The 21540-nt window shown below is 42.5% G+C and overlaps 1 protein-coding gene across 1 annotated transcript in view; it reads left to right on the forward strand.

Moving 5' to 3' along the window:
• Window positions 1-987: 987 nt before the first annotated feature.
• Window positions 988-21540, forward strand: part of FREM3 (FRAS1 related extracellular matrix 3) — a 65953-nt gene continuing 45400 nt past the window's right edge. Inside the window, exons 1-2 of the mRNA XM_074154977.1 lie at window positions 988-6085; window positions 7965-8054. Coding sequence (XP_074011078.1) covers window positions 988-6085; window positions 7965-8054 — 5188 coding nt within the window. The remainder of the gene's footprint in view (window positions 6086-7964; window positions 8055-21540) is intronic.

A 21540-nucleotide genomic window follows, 5' to 3' on the forward strand; every position in this document is an offset into this window, starting at 1 on the left:
TTTTATCTGCTGTCCTCAGCCGAGAGCCTGAGTGAGGACTGAGCACCTGCGAGTGAAACTGAACAGGAATGGTCCCAAGAGAAGTGCATACTGCCTAGACTGCTGTCCTTTTTCTAGCTGTGAGAAAATGCTTAGCAGTAAGCAAACATCCTAAAGTCAGCGTGGTTTTGCTGATTTCAGCCTTTACTGTCTGTACATAGCATGAGCTGTATGCCAAGTTTGGGGGTGAAGGGGAGGACGCTTCCTCTGTCTGTACACAAAGATGCAACATCAATAGCCCGCTCTACAGCACGAAGGGAGGGTCGTGTTGGCTTTGAGATTCTGCGTCTGCTCCCCTACACACTGAAACAGCTTCCCGTCCGAGAGGAAACTTGTATTTCGGGTTTTCAGCCGGATCGTTGCTGGCGGGCAGGCACTTGTAGGAGCCCGTGCGGGCTCCTCTACCCCTGCAGCCAGACGACACCGATCCCCGCCCGCAAAGGCTCGGCCGAGGCTGCCCGCTTGCCGCCGGCCGCCTTAGGTGTCTGCTCCCTTCTGCCTCTACTTACATCCCCCCAACTCCGCCTCGCTCCTCCTGCCCTTCTCGCTCCCTCTCTCCTGCCTCATCGACCTCTCCTTATTTTCCGCCCTTAATCGCGCCGCATCCTCTCGCTGCCGCACCGCCCGAGGGGAGCGAAGCTGCGGTCGTGTCCGCGCCGGGAAGGGGGTCCGGGGGTATGGGCGGGCTTGCAGCTCCCCTAGCACCGCTCCGGCTCGCCAGCCCGACGCGGGACGCTCGGGCTTTTCGCCGCACCTTGCCGCCGCGCCCGGCGTACGGGAACCTCACGGCCCCGAACCCCAGCCGGGGGCGGCGGCGGCCCCCGCTGCAGCGCTGGGGGAGGGCTCTCCACCCCCAAACCCCGGGGGACGCCCCCGCCCCGGCCTTTTAGCGGCCACGGCAGGGCTGGGAGCGGCGCAGAGCGCAGGGTGCACCGCAGCAGCCCGGCCATGGCCGGGAGCCCACGGGGGGTTCCGGCTGCGGCGCTGCTGCTGGTGCTCGGGCTCCTGAGTGCGCGGGGGGTGGCGGAGACCCCGTTGGAGCCCGATGTCTCCGCTATCCTGGTCTCCAAGCGGGGGCTGAGCGTCCCCCTCGGCCGCTCCGTCTCGCTGGACCCGGCAGCGGACCTGGTGCTGCGGGTGCGGCCGGGGGACAGGTGTGCCGTGGCGGTGCTGGGGAGCGGGCCGAGCCCTCAGCCCGTCGGCGCTTTGGATCCCCCGCGCTTCCCCTGCGCCTTCGCCCGCGGGCAGGTCACCTACACCCACTTCGGGGCCCGCAGCCCCGGCCGGTACCGTTTGCGCCTCCAACTCCGCTACGACTCGCCCCGCCGGACCCTCGTCGCGCCCTTCACGCTGGAAGTGGAGGTGCTCTTCCAGCAGCTGCGCCTGCTCAGCCGCAGTCTGCCCCTGCCCGTGGAGAAGTTGCGGGGGCTCAGCGCTCCCCTGGACGGCAAGGTGCTGGGCTTCCCCGAGGGCGATCCCGGCCGGCGCTGCCGCCTTACCCTGCTGCCCCCCGAGGCCGCCGGCGCCGGTCCCCTTCCCGCCTATGGGCGGCTGCTGGACGCCGAGGGGCGGCCCCTGCCCGTCGGCTACAGCGGAGAGTGCTCCGCCGTGCTGCAAGCGGGGATCCGCTACCAGCACACGGCGGCCACCGCCTCCCCCGCCCGGGACTGCATCCCGGCGCGAGTGTCCGTGCTGCCTGCCAGCGGCCCGGAACAGCGGGAGTACTTCCAGGTGCTGGTGCGGATCCGTGAAGGGGCTGACAACACACCACCCAAGCCCAGCTTCCTGGCACTGCTCATGATGGAGGTGGACCAGTTTGCGCTCACTGCCCTCACCCTGGACATGTTGGCTGCTGAGGACCTGGAGACGCCTCCGGACTTCCTGATCTTCAATCTCACCTCTTCCTGGCCCAGTGACCCACGGCGTCAAGGCTTCCTGCTCAGCACTGATGACCCTAGCCACCCTCTCATTGCCTTCTCACAGCAGGAAGTGAGGGAGCTGAAAATTGCCTACCAGCCCCCTACCCTGGACTCTGACCAGGAGCGGCTTTACCAGGTGGAAATGGAAGTTCTGGACCCGGACGGTGCCTCCTCAGAGCCTTTTGCTTTTGTGATCCTGGTAAAGCCCATGAACACATTGGCCCCTGTGGCTACTTTCAGTCATGTGGCTGGCCCACAGCTGATGCTCTTTGAGGGCCAGTCAAGGCCTCTGTCTGGCACCCTGGAGATCAGTGATGAGGACAATCTGAAAGAGGTGAAGGTCTGGGTCATACAGGGTCTGCGCTATGGGAAGCTCAACATACTGGGTGTACCGCCCAGCCGCAAGTACTTCACTGCTGCAGAGCTAGCAGCGGGGCAAGTGATTTACCAGCATGACGGCAGTGAGCACAGCTACAGTGACAACATTATTTTCCGCATGGCAGACGGGCAGCACCAGGTTGAATTTCTGTACCCCATCACCATTGCTCCTGATGATGATCAGCCACCACTGCTGAATGCAAATACGGGGCTGGTGCTGAGTGAGCACCAGACTGTCCAAATCTCACCTTTTGTCCTCAGTGCTACAGACATTGATTCTGATGATGCCTCTATCCGATTTGTCCTGGTTGGGGACTCCGCAACCTCCCTGCTACGCTCCCACCGCTTTGGTGAGCTGCTGCTGCGCCAGGCAGAGCAACCAGCATCTTATGAGAGCAAAGAAAACGGAGCAGGGTTGGAGAGTAACCCCTCTTCCTCCTCGTGGCACTTTGTGGAGGATGAACACATGTATGAGAGAGTGGTGAACGAGTGGCTGCAGCAGGACATCCTTGATGGGAGGCTGTTCTTCAGGCACATGGGGGCTCACAGTGCCAGCCCAGTGATGGGCCACATTGTGTTCCAGCTGCAGGATGACAACGACCCCCCTAACCGGTCAGGGGAGCATGTGCTCACTGTCAAAGTCAAACCGGTAGACAACCTGCCACCTGCACTGTACCCAGGTACTAGCCTGCAGATGACAGTGCAGGAATACCAGCTGACTGTCTTTAAGAAGCACTATTTACGGTACACTGATCAGGATACAGATGACAGGGAGCTGAAGTATACTTTACTGACAGCCCCAACTGATACAGATGAGAACCACCGTGTGGTTACTGGAGAGATTGTGTTGGCCGAGAGTCCCGAGATGTCAATTAAACGTTTTACCCAAGCCCAAGTCAACCACCACAAGGTGGCGTATCGACCTCCGGATCAGGAGCTGGGGATCACACCCCGAGTGGTTCAGTTCACATTCCTTGTAGAGGACTCAGCTGGCAATTCCCTGCAAGGTACCTTTACTCTCTTTCTGCAGCCAGTGGACAACAAGCCACCTCAGATCACCAATACAGGCTTCGCTGTACTTGAGGGAAGCAGCTTCCTTCTCACCAGCAATCAGCTGCATGCCACAGATGAGGACACATCTGCAGACCAAATTGTCTTCACTATAATTCAAGCTCCAGAGCATGGCCAACTGCGTTATCTGGAGGAGGGTCTGATGGTGCAAGGGGAATCTTTCCTGCTAGATGATATTGCTGGTGGGCGCGTCTCCTACAAGCATAGTGGCGATGAGTTTGCCAGTGATTCTTATCAGTTGGAAGTGAGTGATGGAGTCCATCACGTGCCAATCACAGTCAAGATTGCTGTGCAGCCTGTGGATGATGAAAACCCAAGTATCACTCTCCCTGGTGGTCACAGGTGGATGGGAGCAGCCATTGATGTCCTGGAAAATGGTGTTACTGAAATGACTACTTCGCTTATCCAGAGTTCAGACGAGGACACAGAGAACTCGGTGCTGACCTTCATTGTGCAGGATCCACCCAAGCTAGGTGACATCCTCGTGGATGGAGTGCGATCAGAAAAGTTTACCCAGCATGACCTCATCAGTGGAGCAGTAGCCTATGCTCACACCAGTGGAGAGATTGGCTTGAAAAAGAGGTATGATTCCTTCAATCTCACCATTTCTGACCTCTCTGGTGAATGGGTGGTGGGAGGCAGCACAGTACAAAGGGTGCTTGTGGCTGTAACTGTATTACCTGTGGACAGTGTTGCACCTGAAGTGATGGTCGCGGCAGAGCCGCTCAGTGTCCTTGAGGGAGGGAAGAGTACTCTAACTCTGGATCAGCTGGATGTGGAGGACACGGATACTCCCAGAGATGACATCTTATGCATTGTCACAGTTCAGTCCACTTCAGGATATTTGGAGAATGTTTCTCCAGCCCCAGGGTCTGAGAAGTCTAGAGCTGGTACCTCCATTAGTGCTTTTTCCATCAAAGATGTTCGTCTGGGCCACATCAACTATGTGCAGAGCATTCACAAAGGGCTGGAGCCTGTGGAGGATAGATTCACTTTCCAGTGCTCTGATGGTGTTAACTTCTCACCTCACCAGTTCTTCCCCATTGTCATCATCCCCACCAATGATGAAAAGCCAGAGCTGTTTGTACGTGAATTCATGGTACTTGAGGGGATGAGCCTGGTGATTGACGCCCCCATCCTGAATGGAGCCGATGCAGACGTGCCTCCAGATGAACTGCGTTTTGTTATTGCTGTCCCTCCTAAGCATGGGCAGATTGTGCAGCAGCTGTCCACAGGCACTGTGCCTGTTCACAGCTTCACCCTGGAGGAGATTCAGGAGGCTTCCAGCATTGTGTATGAACATGATGACTCGGAGACAAAAGAAGATAGCTTCCAAATTCAGCTGACTGATGGGCGCCACACAGTGGAGCAGAATGTGCTGATTACAGTGATCCTGGTAGATGATGAGACCCCCAGGATGGCAGTCAACAATGGTCTGGAAGTAGAGATTGGCAAGTCAAAGGTCATCTCTAGTCAAGACCTTAAAGCCACAGACATCGATTCAGAGGACAAGAGCCTTGTTTATGTCATCCGTTTGGCACCTGTGCAGGGTTTCTTACAGCATCTGAACAGACAGGAGGAAGTGCTGCGCAACATTACACAAGGCACAAACTTCACACAAGATGATCTAGACCAGGGTTTTATCCGCTATGTTCATACTGGTCTATATGGAGTGCGTGATCTGATTAAATTTGATGTTACTGATGGTATTAATGTCTTGATAGACAGGTACTTCTATATTACCATTGGTAGCATTGATATAGTCTTCCCTGAGGTGATCAACAAGGGCGTAACTCTGAAAGAAGGTGGAAAGGTGACACTTACAACCGATCTGCTCAGCACAAGTGATGTTAACAGTCCTGATGAAAATTTGCGTTTCAGTGTCACCCGGTCCCCAACCCGGGGCCATCTAGAGAATTCAGACAGACCTGGAGTACCTGTTGTTTCCTTTACCCAACTCCAACTTGCTGGCAACAAGATCTACTACATTCACACTGCAGAGGATGAGGTGAAGATGGACAGTTTTGAGTTTGAAGTGACAGATGGCCATAACCCAGTCTTCCGTACCTTCAGGGTCTCCATCACAGATGTGGACAATAAAAAGCCAATTCTAACTGTTGGTGACCTGGTTGTTGAGGAAGGGGAGACCAGGCTGATCACCCCTTTTGAGCTGACTGTGGAAGATGGAGATACGCCTGACCATTTACTCTTATTCACAGTCACTCAGGTTCCAGTGCATGGCCAGATTTTGTACAATAACAGCTACCCAGTCACCAGCTTCACCAAACAAGACTTGAATGAGAATCTTATTAGCTACAGACATGATGGTACAGAAACCAGCCAGGATAGTTTCTCCTTCTCTGTGACTGATGGGACCCACACAAACTTTTATGTTTTCCCTGACACCAGCAAGGAGATCCGCCAACCCCAGATGATGAGGATTCAGATCAGTTCACTGGACAACAGAGCGCCACAGTTAGTGGTGAACAAGGGTGCCCCAACTCTGAGAAGACTTCCAGCAGGGCACCTAGGCTTCCTGATCACTAGTAAGGTACTAAAGGCAGAGGATCGAGACAGTCCACACAAGCTGTTGAAATACAAAGTAACAGATGGGCCGGAGCATGGCTTCATCGTTAATACTGGCCTTGGAAATGAGAGCATTAGAACATTTTTGCAAGGTTGGTGCTAATGGTTGTATTTGCTTATAAACATTGGGCTCAATGAGCTGTTGTTCTGTGTTATATTTTTTGAATCTTTGTTTGGGGGGGTTAGAAAATAATGTCTTTTAAACTACGAAGTATATGCAAATGATCAGAATGATAATACATGCATTTTAAAAATTAAGCCTTGTTTTACCTATGGAGACACAATAGAAAACTTCTTTGTTGTATGTGCATGCATTAATGTTTCCTACTGTGTGTTAAATGCATGTCTTACTGTGTATGTAGTACGGTACTGCTCTGAAGAAGATGGGATGAAATCCGAAATGGCGATTTGCAGATCCCGCACCAGTTTCTTTTTGAAGACAAGTACCTGTTTACCTGCCTGGAAATTAAACTCAGGCTCAAAAATTGCTAGTGTCTTCAAAGAAAAGTGTTGGAAAGGTGCTTCACATCTCGGCACATCACTGGATCTAGTATTTTTAAAAAAATAATATAAAAAGGCAGGGGCCACGTATAGCCTCAGTAGTTTGGGTGACGTTTTATGTGATTCTGTTCCACAGAGAAAGCTCAGTAGGTAGGGAGGCCTCCTATAGGTCACCTCCACCAAACCTGTGTAGAGGGAAAAGCCTCAGAAGATGGTGAGGCACAGTGAGGGGAGCCACACTCCTTATAAATGTCCCTGTGCTCCAGCCAATCTTATGGAGTTTGCTGGATTTAGGACTGTCATTCATCTGTCCTGGATAGAATAGTATGCTGAAAGCACTCACGAGGAAACTTCCAGCCTAGATGTTGCCTGCCTCCAGTGTTCTTTGACTATCAGCAGGGGGGAACAACATTTACCAAAATTCTCATTAGACGCTATAATAGGATTAGAGGTCTCCATTATTTTTATGTGCTCAAGTATGATACGTTTCTTCTGCAAGAGAAAACAATCTGGGGAGAGAAAAAGTCTTTATCTCCATTTTATGTATTTCTCTATAACTTCCAAACTTGTAGCTTTAAGATTATGATAGCACAGTTTATTTTTAAAAGTCTGCAGTACATCTGCCAAGCTACAGTGTTGTGAAAAATCATTTGCTGTCCCTTGAAGAATGTTTCATACATTTTCAGTTGACAGAAAGCACCCAAATCTGCCATGCCAGAAAAAGAGCAACTGATAACCCCAGAGGAGCAAGTCTCTTAGTAGATCAGATTTAGCTCTGGAACAGCTTAATGCTGAATGGTGTATAAAGAACATTTAGGTATGTCCCAAACATTTCTATATCAAATGAAATTGTTGTTTATTTAACTAAAATAAAAGTGGAAAACTTCTCTGAAGTCTTCATATTGATGAAACGTGGCATAGGATAATACATCTGCAACTTCAGGGTAATAGAAATATCCTGATGGTTTTCCCATATTCTCTGGGAATATCACATCAAAGTTTTATTGATTTTTAGACCTATTTGTGATTTGTTTAATACATTCTCATATTCACTCCAAATGTACCTACAACAGTCTTGTGTGTCATAGAAGAGCTTAAAAAACTGACTAAATTTTTAAAAAAAATCTTTACTCACAATAGATTCAAGTTAGTTCTAGAAAAGTAATTCTTCCTCACGTGCTGAAACAAGGATTTGACTTTAGTATTTAAAAATAAATATTTATGGTAAAACTATATCTCGCTGTCTTTTTGCCATTTTTCTTTGATCTAATAACTAAATTTATGTTGTGTTACTGAGTATAGGCCAGTATAAGAAGCCATGCTACTTTATACCAGTTTGGTTGCTGAAATGCTTTATCCACAAATAGCCAACTTCTTAGTAAGTAATCAAATAGTAAAGGTAGAATGAACTATGTCCTATATTCTGTAGTAAAATTCTATGACGACTCATTAAGCATATTCTTTTCTTAGCTGATATTGATGAAATGAAGATCAGCTATGTCCTGAAGGAAGGTGATAATGCTACCAGTGACATCTTCTATTTCTCCATTGAAGACAATGGTAAGATTAAGATACTTAATTATTCATATCTCAAATTACACCATCTGGAAGATTGTTCACGTTAAATAAACAAAGCATCTATTATTTCTTTGTAAGTAATACATAAAAGAGCCATGAACACATAGGAACACAAATCAGCATATTTTATTCATTCTAATTTATAATGTCACAATTAATGCAAACTGCTATGGCAAGCTATGAACTCTTAATGGGATATACTGTTGTCACAGTGCTCTTTGTTTAGTGGTCTTCATGGAAGACTGTTGGCAGTGACAGTCCTTTGTCAGCTGTGCATGTTATAAAAATTCAACTGTGCAAGGTGGAGCATTGATGGGTTTGGAATCATGGCCAGCTATTAAATCAAAAGAGAAAATTTATGCTAACCTTTGTTAAATAAGGAGAGTTCAGTTGATCTAGAAGTGATGGCTGAGAGCCTGGTGAAATGGTAAGATAGGCTGGTTAAGCCCATTTTGTTCTTATTTATACAGAAACTCATCCTTGTTTTGCAAAATTTGTTATTGTTTCAAAAGCTTCAGTGGACCAGTGGCTATTTACATCAACTTATACATGTATGTTGCATTTTTCTGTATATTCCTTTGATGACTCTTATTTTAAAATCTGTTTTTTTCTCTGTGTGTGTTGGGTTTTTTTTTTCCTGTAGGCTGCAGTATTTTTCCCAATCATCCACATGAGTTAAGTTCACTGAGAATTCATCAAAATTGTACACAGGTTCCTCTTAATTAAAGGCAGACAGGGAGAGTCATAAAATAAGTTTGCAATTGAGTTAAATAACTTCTGTGTAAGGATCTGCCTTCACAATAATCTCTGTAAACTTCTGTAATAGTTTGTTGTAATCCTGAGTGCATAGAACATGTCAGAATAGCATTCTAACACAGCATTTGACAGAAAGTTAAATTTGTGAGCATTTCCTAACAGGCCTCAAAACAAGTCTGAAACACCATTAAAATATTTTGTCCAAAATTGGCAAACTCCATAAAAAGAAATCCACATTCATAGTTATGATGATAGTCACTAAAAAGCAATAGCTTCTTTGAGTTTGCTAAAGCTTCCTATTCCAATTATTGCAAAGCAGAAAATGAGTATCTTGTTCTCTTGAAAACCAGTTGCTACGTTCTATTATCAGTCTTTCTCTTCTCGTAGCAAAATAAATCATTGCAGGTTTTTGTCCGCCATTTTTTGGAAACCGATCCAGCCACAGAGGAGTATGTGCCTGAGAAATAAGCATTCTGTTACAGATTAAGAACTACCTCGCACTTTGGTGTAAGAACTGTCTTGCACTTTGGTTAGCCAAGACATTTTGATTAGCTGCAATTAACCTGTTCATTTTATGACTTGAAGATGAATGCGAGCACCTTGGATATGACTTCCAGTGTTTTCCTTGCCCCATCTGTAGGGAACCCTTACTCTTTTCAGGCAGTGCACTGAGAGTATCAGTTAACAAAACAATGAAATGTGACTTGCTTGTGTTGTCCAAGAAGTAATTGAACATTTGGAACCAGTCATTTGGTATTGTCGGTCACTTTGCTCATATATGAAAGATTACGTAGCCTAAGGGACATGAAAAACATTTTCAATGCTAGATTGACCACACCTCTGGTTCATTGTGGTCCTGTCAGGGACAAGTTTCTCATGTTTACAAATGGTGATGGAATAGTAGGCAGCTGGGAACATGTACAGTATTCATAGCTTAAAAGAAAGTATTTCCTTTCTAGTTAAGGTTTGGGTAAGCAAATAATTTCATTCAGCTGTCATTACACTGGACTTCAGGAAACTGGAAGACCTGTTTCATAAGCAAAGTATGCACCAACCCATTCCCCATGGCTGGCACGTTTGTATCCTTGGCAACTTTACAGCTGGAAAAATCTTCTCTCTTAGGAGCCAATAGAGTAATTGGGAGACAAAGCTATGACAGGCTGAAAATGGCTTTTGGTTTGTGCTTCCTCTGGTTATGCTGAAAGAAAAAGGTTGAACGCTGGCCAGCTGAGGGGGTTTGAAAAAAACAAGCTAGATTTCACAAGCCAATTATTTTCTAGCTCTTTTTGAAGTAGTGTGCAACCAATGCAATTAAAATGAAATGAGGCTATTAATTTAAGAAAGATTGGAGATGCATTCTTTGTCTATTTTGCTTAAACTTCCCTTGGCACAGAGGAGAAGGTGCTGTGAACTGCTACCTGTGTTTCTGACAGACTTCTTATTTTGCTGTCACTTGATCAATGTGCAAGTCTTTCACGGATTGTGACATGACTAAGTGGGGTACTATAATAATGATGAGAAACAATGGGGCAAAAAGAATGACATGACTGAACAGATGGTAATTCTTATTCCTTATACACCCAGGGACACAAAGGGAATCAGTTACTAGATGTTTTCATTAACAGCACTTTCAGTCTCTGCTAAATGGAGTGATTCTTTCAGCTAGATTACCTCATCATCTGTCTGTTCCAGATATCAACAGAGTAAGAAAAGCTGTGGCAGTAAATGTGTGCAGCTATGCTTATAATGAAAGTACGTACTGACTGAAGGGCTGTTGTATCCCGATGTGACTGGCACAGCTACAGGAAGAGTATACGGCTACAGGAAGGTGTGCTGAGCGAGTAACATCTGGAAGTTCACTTAAAACTTGCTTGGTGTGGGAAAGAAGATTGAAAAGTCAATGCTGTCATTACTGCTGCAGCACAGGAAATGCTTTTAAATGCAGTTCTATCTGGATTAGTCTTTTGATGGCTCTGGTCCTTAGAAATGCGTTAAACATACTCCCTCAGGGGTGGTTACCTCCCAAGGGAGTGCCTGAAGGAAGGCACAACTGTAATAGCAGTTGTACAACTCAGGAAAAAATACCTAAAGGCCCAGTAGCAAGAGAGGCTGTACACTGCTCTAGTGCAGTTTGCAACTGCCTCAGCAATGCTCAAGAAAAACCCTGCTATTTTCTGTGTTTTTATGTTCTAACTTCTAAAATGCTCTTAAAAGCATTTGATTTTGCATCAGTACGAAGGGAGGTGAGCAATGAAGCATGTGTGCGTGAGAGGAGTGTGTACCCAATGTGAGGAGAAAATGCATGTGTTTTTCTCTGTCTTATCACTCCCCTTGCACAAACACAATCAGGTTTTTCTGGACAGAAGTTTCACCCTTTAATGGGAGAATATACCTTTAGAATAAGAGCATTTTGTCTAACCTGAGGGTAGGAAAGATTCCCTTAGGTTCTTTATCTGAATAACTACTTGTTCTGCTATTTAAGAGAGCTGCTGGGAAACCTTTATCAGTGATATGTGTGAGAAAGAATGGCTTTCAGAGAAGTCGATCCCTCTAACTTGAGCAAACTCTTCCCATTCCTGCCATTAAACTGAAGATTTGAGCAGAAGCACTGGAATTTTAACCTACTAATTATTGATGCATGCTGGCAGCTCCAAATTGTGAGTGTTCAGTGTTGAGCCTGCAGTTTGTTTCACAGACCAAATGCTGGTACAAACTGAACACAAAGTAGGTAACATTCATCTGGTTTTCATGAATTATTCCTGGGGTGAGTATATAGATAACATCGTGTTAAGTTTGTTCAAAGATTTATAATGGAGCAATGACATGCAGTAAACCTAGAGTGGTTATTTTTGACTTTGCCATATTTGATTTTTGGAAGTATTTGTTATTTTTCCTTGATGATTTTCATGCAAAGATCAGCTTAGTTAGACTTGGTTAGTCCATTGCCCCTCCGTGTGGTTTATGTTCAGTGATACTTTGTATGAGTAGCTCCTTTATTTACCTGTAGAGTTTACCTTTTTTTATTTTGTGGGTTTTTAGTACACTTAACCTTTTGACACTCCTGTCATTGCTACCCTCTGGACCTTGTTTTCAATTACTGCTGCCAAAAGAATAATGAGAGCTTGGTGATACTGAAAGCTACAATGTTTTGCTGATGTGAACTTTGTGGGACTAGTTCAGGCTCCTTTCTGACCTTGTGTGGAATGCGATTCTAAAGCTTAGAATTCCCTTTGGGTAAAGGGATGCTATGGAAGTACACTGAAGCATATTCACAATCCATAAAATCTTAAGTATAATCTTGTATTATGTACTTCTAGCTACTAAAAAATAGCTCTGTAGAAAGAAAAATTTAGAATATAATCTAAAGTGTGAATTTGTTCTGTGCCTTTTGCTCAATGTGGTCCCAGGTCTGTGGGGTAAAAATCTGACCCTGCTAAAAGTAGCGGGAGCTTTGCTATGAATTCTACTTTGTAATTTCACTCGGAGGCCTTCTTACCAGTATTTAATTGGTGCTACTGCAAATAAATTGCATGGAGGAGGTGTGGTTGGGTGAAAAACCTAAGGAAAACCTAGCAGTTCTCTGGTAATATGTGGGTTTTCCACCTTTTTTCTTAGCTTTTGCTTTCCATAGACAGTGTTCGGCCAGGGACTGATCCAGGCTTCCCTGAGGCTGATGTAAGGAGCTTCAGCCTTTTATCTTTAAACTTGTTAGTGTTTTTCTAGGTAAGGAGTATGGCTCCTTAATTCTGGATAATCTCTCGGGGTTTTGATTGAAGGTTGTACCTAAGAAGGTACAAGAATACAGGCTTTTGTAATTCTGTGAGCTACACAATTCTTGCAGTTTCTAATACAATATTGTAGCAAGTCACATGCTTTCTTATAAAATCTAGGAAAGTTACATCTGGTCACTTGACAATAGGTTTTCTCATTAATGCACAATGTGCAAGTGAAAAATTAATCTCTTGGCAGGAATTAAATGGAGTTTTGTTGTTTCCGTTTGTAACACAAACTGAAACATGGCAATTCTGTCAGCTTGTTAACAATCCTTGGTTTGAATTTGATCACCTAAACTGGCAGAATGTAGTTACTGATCAAACTTAATCTGGTGAGGTCTGTGCATGTTAATGACTGTATTTATCTAACACAACTGTCTACTCTTATGTGTAGGTAAGCTTTTCTCTAATTTTACTAGTGATTTTACAAATCAACTTTGTGTTACCGTATGCAAGTCAGGGTACCATCCTTTTGCTAAAAATTGCTCCTTTTTAGTAGGCAGGTTTTGTGCGTCTTTCTCCTCACATCCACAAATCTGAAAGTAGTTTGCAGACCTTGCAAAAGATGTTGCGGAAGTATGATTTCACCACTTTCAGACACAAAAGTGCATCATTTGAGAGGGCAGGAATTTCCAACTGATGAGCCATCTCCACGTAGCCTTAAAAAACACCCCAAAGCCACGTCTCCCAAATTAAATAGAATTTTTAAGGAGCTTACAAAAACTTTTTGATTTTTAATAAAGTTTGAAAACATTAGTCAGCAAAGATGTATGAATTCTTATGCAACAAAGCTTGTCAAATAACTTGCACTGCAGGAATCTTTTGAATTCAGTGGGGAAATGCCTTCCATTTTTAATGTGGTTTTGGTGTGCTCTAATTTGCTGTCATGCTTGACGGCACTGAATGATGCATTTTACCTGTGTTGACCTCAAGAATGAAAAGCCATTAGGTGGGGAGGCTTTATTTTGATACAGTTGTTTGCAAAGGCATTATGTTTCTGCTGAAAGGAGAGAACCTGAGCAATAGTGGAATGAAAACATTGAAGTGTTTCTGACATGGCTTTGATTCATCTCTTCATCTATTGCTGTTTCCAGATATGTGCTCTACAGTGTTTTCAATTCTAAAGCCAGATTTTCCAAATTAATCAAGTTACGCACTTGAAGACAAGGCTTTTTCTATTTATTTTTTATTTTAATCCTCCCCTCTGAGGTGCATCACCATTTCTGCTGATGCAAGATTTTTACTTTTATTACTGTGTAACGGAGAACAATCATGCTAGAACAGAGGAACTGGATGACAGTATTGTTTTTAAGATGCAAGAAATAATTGTTCCACTCAGTGCTAATAAGACACCCTGCTAAACTTCTTGTACAAATTTTATGTGAATTTATGAAGGTGTAGTAAAACTGGAGAAACCGTCTTGGGGGAAGAAATGAGAATCACTATTGATCTAGAAAACTTTACCAGTAAGAAAAGATTAAAGGATTTGGTACTGTTCATTTTGGAGTAAAGGACTCAGAGATATGTGGCATTTGTTAATACAAATGAGAGGAAGAGAATGAAGTGTTCTTCTTTACCATTATGGTTAGCAAAGTTTACTTTTAACACCCTGTATAATGTGAGATGGCTGAAAGTCAATAATTAAATTGCAGGGCACAAGAAAATCTTAATTCACAAGTTGATCTGTTTTGCCTCCCCACTATGTGTATGAACATTATTGACATCTTGAGGTGCTTGATGGGTGAGATTGAGAGTCAAAAAGATGCTAATGGTCATCTCTGCTTGAACATTTTCAGTTTCATTTTCCTCTCTGTGCCCTGACACTACTAGGTTCTATCATTAATCCTTTCAATTTTCAACTACCACTGCAATCAAGGTTTTATGTCCCCTCCTTCCCAAATGATCTTTCTTCCAATCTCCTTTCTATTCTTTACTTCCCAAAGCTGCTTGACTGCTCTCTTCTTCCCTCATCAATCTAACTTTTCAGCCTTATGTTAGTTCCCTGCTGTGATGTCTTCTGTGGTGTTTTTATTTTTATTTAAAAAAAAAAAGGTAAATTGAAATCAGATATTTCTCCTGTAAATTCTTCAAGCCAGGTGTTTTCAGCTGAAGGAGACCACTAGGTCATTTGCTCTCTTCTGCCGTGTATTCCAGGTAATTTCACTCAGTGAGTGAAATACCGAGTCCAGAAGCCTCTTCTTTGAACTAACACATTTCATAGAATATCCAGGCTTGATTTTTATATTAAAAGTGTAAATAAGTAAAACAGAAAAGCCAAACTTTCCAGGCTAATATGTTCCAGTAATTAATTATCCTCACTGAGGAAAAAGTGTGTGTTTACAGAAGCTTGAGTAGTCTAGCTTCACCTTTGGGCTACAAATTCTTCTCATGACAGTGCTACATTGAAGAATTGTTTATCCCTCTTGGTTTTCTCCTAGAAATAATATTTCTACTCTGCAGTCAAAGTATCTTTTGATTTTCTTTTGACTGAGCTTTTGAAGTCCAGTCAGAATCCAAACTTGTGCCTCTGCACATGGTGCTGCTTTGTTATGTAAATCTATTTGCCAGCTAGAGCTGATGAATTTCTTACCACAGCATTGTTTTACACAATGTAGGCATCTGTATGTACTTCATTCCTAATATGAAATACTTTTTCAATGAGGCAGTAATTATTTTTGTGTCCTTTTTGCCGTGTCTACCCCATTTTCTCAAAGGCCTTTTTTAACTGTAGACAGCAGAACTGTGTGCTGAACTCCGATTCTTAGAAAAGAAGTAAAATAACCTTGAAGGTCCCAATTGCTCTTCTTCCCATTGTAAACCAAAGGATTCTCTAGCTCCAGTATTGCAGTGGAAGTTTATTTATTATTGGTATGGTTTTTTTCTGCTTTGCATAATAGATCCTTTTCAGAAATCCAGCTTTCCAGGACAAGGGCCTCATTCCATACATAATATCTACTTTATATGTTGATAAGATCTACAAAGATCTCTCTAAAACTTTGCAGTTGGACGTTTTGAAATGTGGGGGTTTTTTTAATAGACTCTGCCTACTGAGCAGCTCACTTAGTTCAGCAAATTTTTCCCTGTTCTTGCCTCTCTTTTTTAACTTTTTAAGCCACCTGTTATCAAGTATTACTACAAAAGATGTTGTCCTCCTAGATCACAAAAGGAATAGATTAGCATCCCACTGAGTACTAACCTTTGTTAATCCCATTTAGAAATAGTGCTTTCTGAAACAGAGTAGGATCTGCCAGCTGCTTTTTATTGGCACATACTACGTGTGTTTGAAGAGTACATGGGATTGTTGTTTTTTAATAATACGGTGTTCAATCCTTTCTAGTGGCAGTTTAGAAATTGGCTTGTGCTGCTTTAGAAAGTAGTTCCTTCTCATAGTACAAGGCCATCAATCTGCTTTTATCAATAACAAAGAAGTCTGTGCTAAATGTTTCTATCCTTCCTGCACCTTTAGTAATTTAAGCATCTCTTTGTAAAAAATATGTTGTTATTTAGGTTTTGAATCTTTTCTTATTAGGAGAGATGATGTAGGTGAACTCCTTGGACAACAGATAAAGTTAGTTTCTTTAGTCTGCTTACCTGACATCTTTGGTAATATTGGATTTCAGTTCTCCAAAAAATACTGACTAAATATTTCTCAAATTTATCACTTAAGGAGGATTGTTTTCCAGAACAGGGCATACTGAAATGATGTCATTTTCTAGTGCTGCTGAAATTGATGACTGATGGTCCGTGATGCTCTTCCTGAAGATCTGACATGCCTTGGGCAGTTTACTGTCTTCCTCTGGTTCTTTCAAATCTCAGTTCCTTTTTCTTCTACACGTCTTTTAGCAATTCCTCTTTACCTCATTCCTTTTTTTCCTATGTCATGTATCAGTAATCTCTGCAAAAAAACCTAATTCAACTACTGTCTCTGTCTTCAGGGTTCACATGGGCCTGTGATTTGTCTTTCTAATGTCTTTGACAGCTTAAGTAGGTAATTTTCTTTAAAGTATTATTAAAAGGAAAATATTTCTGTTCCATAAGTGTTGTCAGTGATGGGAATTTTAAGCACAAGGATTAAATGTGCATTTAAAATGTTATGAAATGGCTCCTCGTTTAACCTCTTGTAATTAGAGGGGCAGAGATTCCCCTGTAGTTCTCTTAACATCTGGTGAACCATCTGAATACATAGGTGGGCAATTAGAAATTGTAGTTTCAAAGTGCAAATTGTGAATCCAGAAGGTATTCATAGATAACACTGAGCAAATTAACTTAAAAATGTATTTTTATGTGCTTTTCTATTGGGCATTGATGATGCCATTTACATGTGTGATATATTCAGGAAAGTGTGGTTATTCCTTTCTCTGTCACTATCCAGAAGTTAGGGGAAGAAAAAAGACCATATAAACCTGTTCTATACAATATGCCTGACTCAAACAGAAAATAAATCTACTTTTTCTGTTCAACATGCATCTCCTGCAGTACTCAAAATGTTTTTAGGATACTATGGGATTCAGTTTCATATGTTTGGAACTCAAGCTGAATTATGCAAAATGGAAATTGAAATAGCGACAAGTTGCAAACTTGTTAACTGGTTTCACCTAAATTTCCTTGAAGTTTATTGTCAGTATCAGCACAGAGCTTCTCAGCATCAACCTCTTTGAAATCCGAGTCTAATATTTTCCATTTATTTCACCCTGTTACCAGTTCTTAGAAGCCAGCTATTCTGAAACACTAGAAAATGCATTTCAGTATTGTTATTCATCTGTAAAAAATTAAGTGAAGGTACTTTAATGGACAGAATATGCAGACCAGACCCTACTCCAAAGCAGTATCTTCCAAAGGAGGTTATAAGGGGGTTATGTCCCGAGAGGCAAGTCTTTGAGTCTCCAGAACTCATGAGGGGTACAGCTGCTGCATTAATAGCACTCATCTTGATGAAGGTGGTCCCAGATTCTCCCTTGTTAGCTTCATCCTCCACGTAGACAAAGGGAAGAGCCATTGTGCTCTTCCTAAGGCAGGGCCTGCATTGCTTTATCCTGGCTGTCTGATCATTGCTGGGATGGAGAGGAAGAGTGCAGGATTTTCTACTTACAATGCTGTGACCAGGAAAATACTTCTTAAAGCATTTGACTTCTCACATGTCATTTGAACTTAGCTGGCACCAGTGATGAGACTGAACTTTCCAAGGTCAGCCATGTTCCTGTCCATTACTCCGGATTGTGCTCTTCTTACCCAGTGTGTTATGCAGGAATTGGCTTCACAGGTCAACAACAATCACATTAGCCTTACCTAGGAAACAAATATCTCTGAAGTTAGGCAGCTGCTTTTCCTGATGTTACAGAGTTTTATGACATTTCTTTGTGATTGCAGATAAGGAATGAATAATATATTCTTATCATTTCCAGATGGCAAAGCTTTCTGACTTCTCAAAGGTACTGTCCATTGTTCAGCCTCTACCTAGTATGGCGCTTTAGGAAGCCTTCCTTAATGACTGCCTGTAGTATCCACCGTGTTGCCTAGTTTTGACAGGTTGATGTAATTTGGAGAATTATGAAGGCCATAACTTCCTGAGACAATCATCATGCTTATGAACCTTGCAGATTCGAACTGCAGATCAGTCAGCTGCCTCTTGCTGGAACACTTTAAAGGTCAAACTATAATGTAAATCTCTTGCACTGATCCTTGATTTACAACATCTCCAAGGTCTCACTGTGAAGCCTCAACTTCTTCAGGGACCTGAAATGCCAAGCATATTAAAGTATGTTGCAAAAGAGCATTGATTCAGGGGAGAAACTTAATTTATGGTTAAAGCCACCATTTGCATTATGGATGGGTAGTTTTATCTCATGTTAGCACACATGGAAAGTTACTTTTTGGAAAATATAGAGGCTTTGTGTTTATAATGAAGGCTCTGCACTTCTGAGTTACGGTTAGCATAAGGTAATTGCATCCTTTGTGCATTGAACATGTGTGTTGTCAGTCATGATGTTATTTTTGACAGAGAATGATAAACTTGGTAATATATCTTTCCTCTCTACTTAATTTGATGGTTATGAAATGTAATGCATTTTGGCACTGACCATGTAACAACATAACTGAAATTATATTTTGTTCAGGATGGAGTATGCAGGAACATGGGTAGAATGAATGCATCCGTTGATCTTTCCTCCTGCTTTCTCCTAAATGAGCCAGAGATTCAAAGAATTGTTGTTTTCAGAGATCGGGATTGCATTTATAACTGTGTGATGAGCACTGTTTGAAGAACAAACACAGGCAGAATGGCCTTTTTTAAGAATGTCATGTATATCTACTCAGCTGTATTTATCTATCACTTTGATCTTGTGCCAGCATCGTGAACAAATTAAGCTTCTTCATGTAATCAAGCAGTTCCGAAAATAACAGTCTACCTCAAAATCGGGCCTATGGTTCACTTGAAAGATTTGTGCAGTTTTCTTCCAATCCACGTAGTAAATTTTCAATTTTTATATTCAGTAAGGTTACAATGCATAGTCAGTTCATCATAGTTATCATGACTGGAACCTGTCACTATACCTTTTATTATATTTGGTGAATGTGAAGCATTAGATAACTTTATTATTGTCGTTGCTGTTATACGCCTGCACAGGCAGTGATTGAGCTGTTGGGAAGGAGACTGTGAGTTCAGCTGATATCCTTTACTCTAACCTGTCACAAGACAGGTTAGAGATTCCTTTTGGATTTTGGATCTTATCAAAAGGGCTAGGGGATAATTTAAATCCACATCTAAGATTTTTCTCTGCCAAGTAACGTAGCTTCTAGGACAGAAGTTTGAAGAGTATTTTTAAAAAACAAATGTGTTCCAGTTAATCTGTCTGCAGTTACTTAATTAGGTTGTGATCTTTTCTGCAGATTCAAGGATTAGCATAAAGGAAATAGTTGCCAAATCAGTACATCCATAGGGAGAAGATACCGTTTTTCTCCTTTGTGTACCACATTCAATAACTCAGTCATCAATTTTTTTCTTCAGTGGCAATTATTTACTTGTGCGGTTTGGCTCTTCTTATATTTTCAGCAGTAATCTCCTAATTTCAACCAGCTCTGTGACTAAATGGCATTGCCATCACTCGTTTGCCATGTCATGAAATTGCTGCCAGGCTTTCTTTATCGTGATACAGTGTATAAGAAACGATGAAGCTCTTGCCAACGTCAACTTATGTGCTTCATGAGTTCTGTGAGTAGAAGCGAGTGAGGTTGTATGCAGGAGCTTTTATTTCTGTTTTGGGTACCTGCTTTACTTTCCTTTAAGCAGGCTTGCCTAGGGACTCTCCTGGCCAAGTGTGATAACATGAGCAGGTTTCACAGTGCTCTAGTGCTTGTCTTTAATTTCTGCAAAATGAAATTGTATAAAAAATGAACATTCTCTTGAAACACAACTGCACTTTTCTGGGCAACCCAGCTGGCACTGCATTTTGAGGTTATCAAAGGACAGCGTATATGGGCAAGCAGCCTTCATGTGAGAAGAAATCAAGATTGTCATGGAGTTAGGCAGGTAGAAAATCAAGAGAAAGGGAGGTAGAGGCGTTCATGACTTTTTGTAAAGTTGATCCTTGTTAGACAAATTCTGATTTCTATAAGGTTCCTGGATACGCTCTGGGTAATTACCCTGTTGTGAAACTTCAGCCAACATCAAGTGGCTGGAGGGTTCAGGAAACCTTTTTGTCGTTATCCATCCTAATTTACTGGTCTTACTATGGCTCTGCAAAAGAGCCATGTGGCGATGATCTTTAAGCCTGAGCAGGCATTTCACCAGAGAGTAAAAGGGAAGGCCTTTGAAGCATGAAAAAAACATATCTTATGTTTCTGTGGTATCTCTTGGCACCTCTCCAGAATTTAGACAGGTGTCTACGGAGCCTGGTGATCAGTCTTTCTACTTTCATTTATGGTTTATTACTTCCTGTATTAATTTCCCTTGGCTGCTCTGTAAAGCATGTTTATCATACTGCCCTTTCAAAAGCCTTTCAAAAGTCAAGTCTGTAAGGCGCTTACATTCTCATGATAAAAGAATCATTGTTAACAATCATATTCTGTATATTGTTCTTGTGATATTTTAGCAATTTGGCAAATCATTTGTACAGGTAATCAGACATGACAGCTTGTAAATGGATTGACAGCTGTTTGAAACAACTGATACTGAGGAAGCCTAAATTAGATCAGATGTATTAGGGTGGATAAGGATCAAAGACAGACCATAAGTATATGCAAGACTGAGGGGTAAGGACATTTCTAATGAAGAATGTATCACATCGTTTTTGCTGGTTCATCAGTTCAAATGGCTTGTGAAATTCTTGAACAGGTTTGTTACTGTGAAGCTCTGGTAGAATTCTCTGGTGAATTCTTCTTCAGTGTATGGATAGCTTGTAAACTGAATACTGCACAATTTAGACTAATTGAATTGGTTGATGGTGCTTTTTCTGTAGTGGCAGGTAGTTTCTGTAATTAACCTAAACATGGAAATGAAGAAGATTCCTTGGAATATAGTTTTTAATGTAATTAATACAAAAAAGGATGGTGGTGGAAGAGCAAAATTCCACAGTTACCATGACTTCTTTCAGGCCAAATACAGTCCAGAAAAGCAGAGACTTTAGTATTAGCTTTACCTACAAACATTTTTCAAGGAACACTCATCACTTTAATAAAGAAGTACACTGTCTGCAGAGTCTTCTGCATAATAAAAATCCAAGAGCCATCTAAAGCAAACAAGTGATGAGGAAGTTTTTAATTTCCTTTTTTTTTAATCAAGATTTTTCTGACACAGAAAATTTGCTTGTTCAAATTAAGGTGAAAAAATGACCAAAGAGCTCACTCTTAGCTTCCTTCAGAGGCATGTTCCAGGTTTTTAATATTTTTTCTTGTTGTTAACTTCACTATTCTTATGTTCGTTAATTCTGTCTTTTTTTCCCCTC

This window comes from Numenius arquata, chromosome 10 (genome assembly GCF_964106895.1).
Source record: "Numenius arquata chromosome 10, bNumArq3.hap1.1, whole genome shotgun sequence".
Lineage (NCBI taxonomy): Eukaryota > Metazoa > Chordata > Aves > Charadriiformes > Scolopacidae > Numenius > Numenius arquata.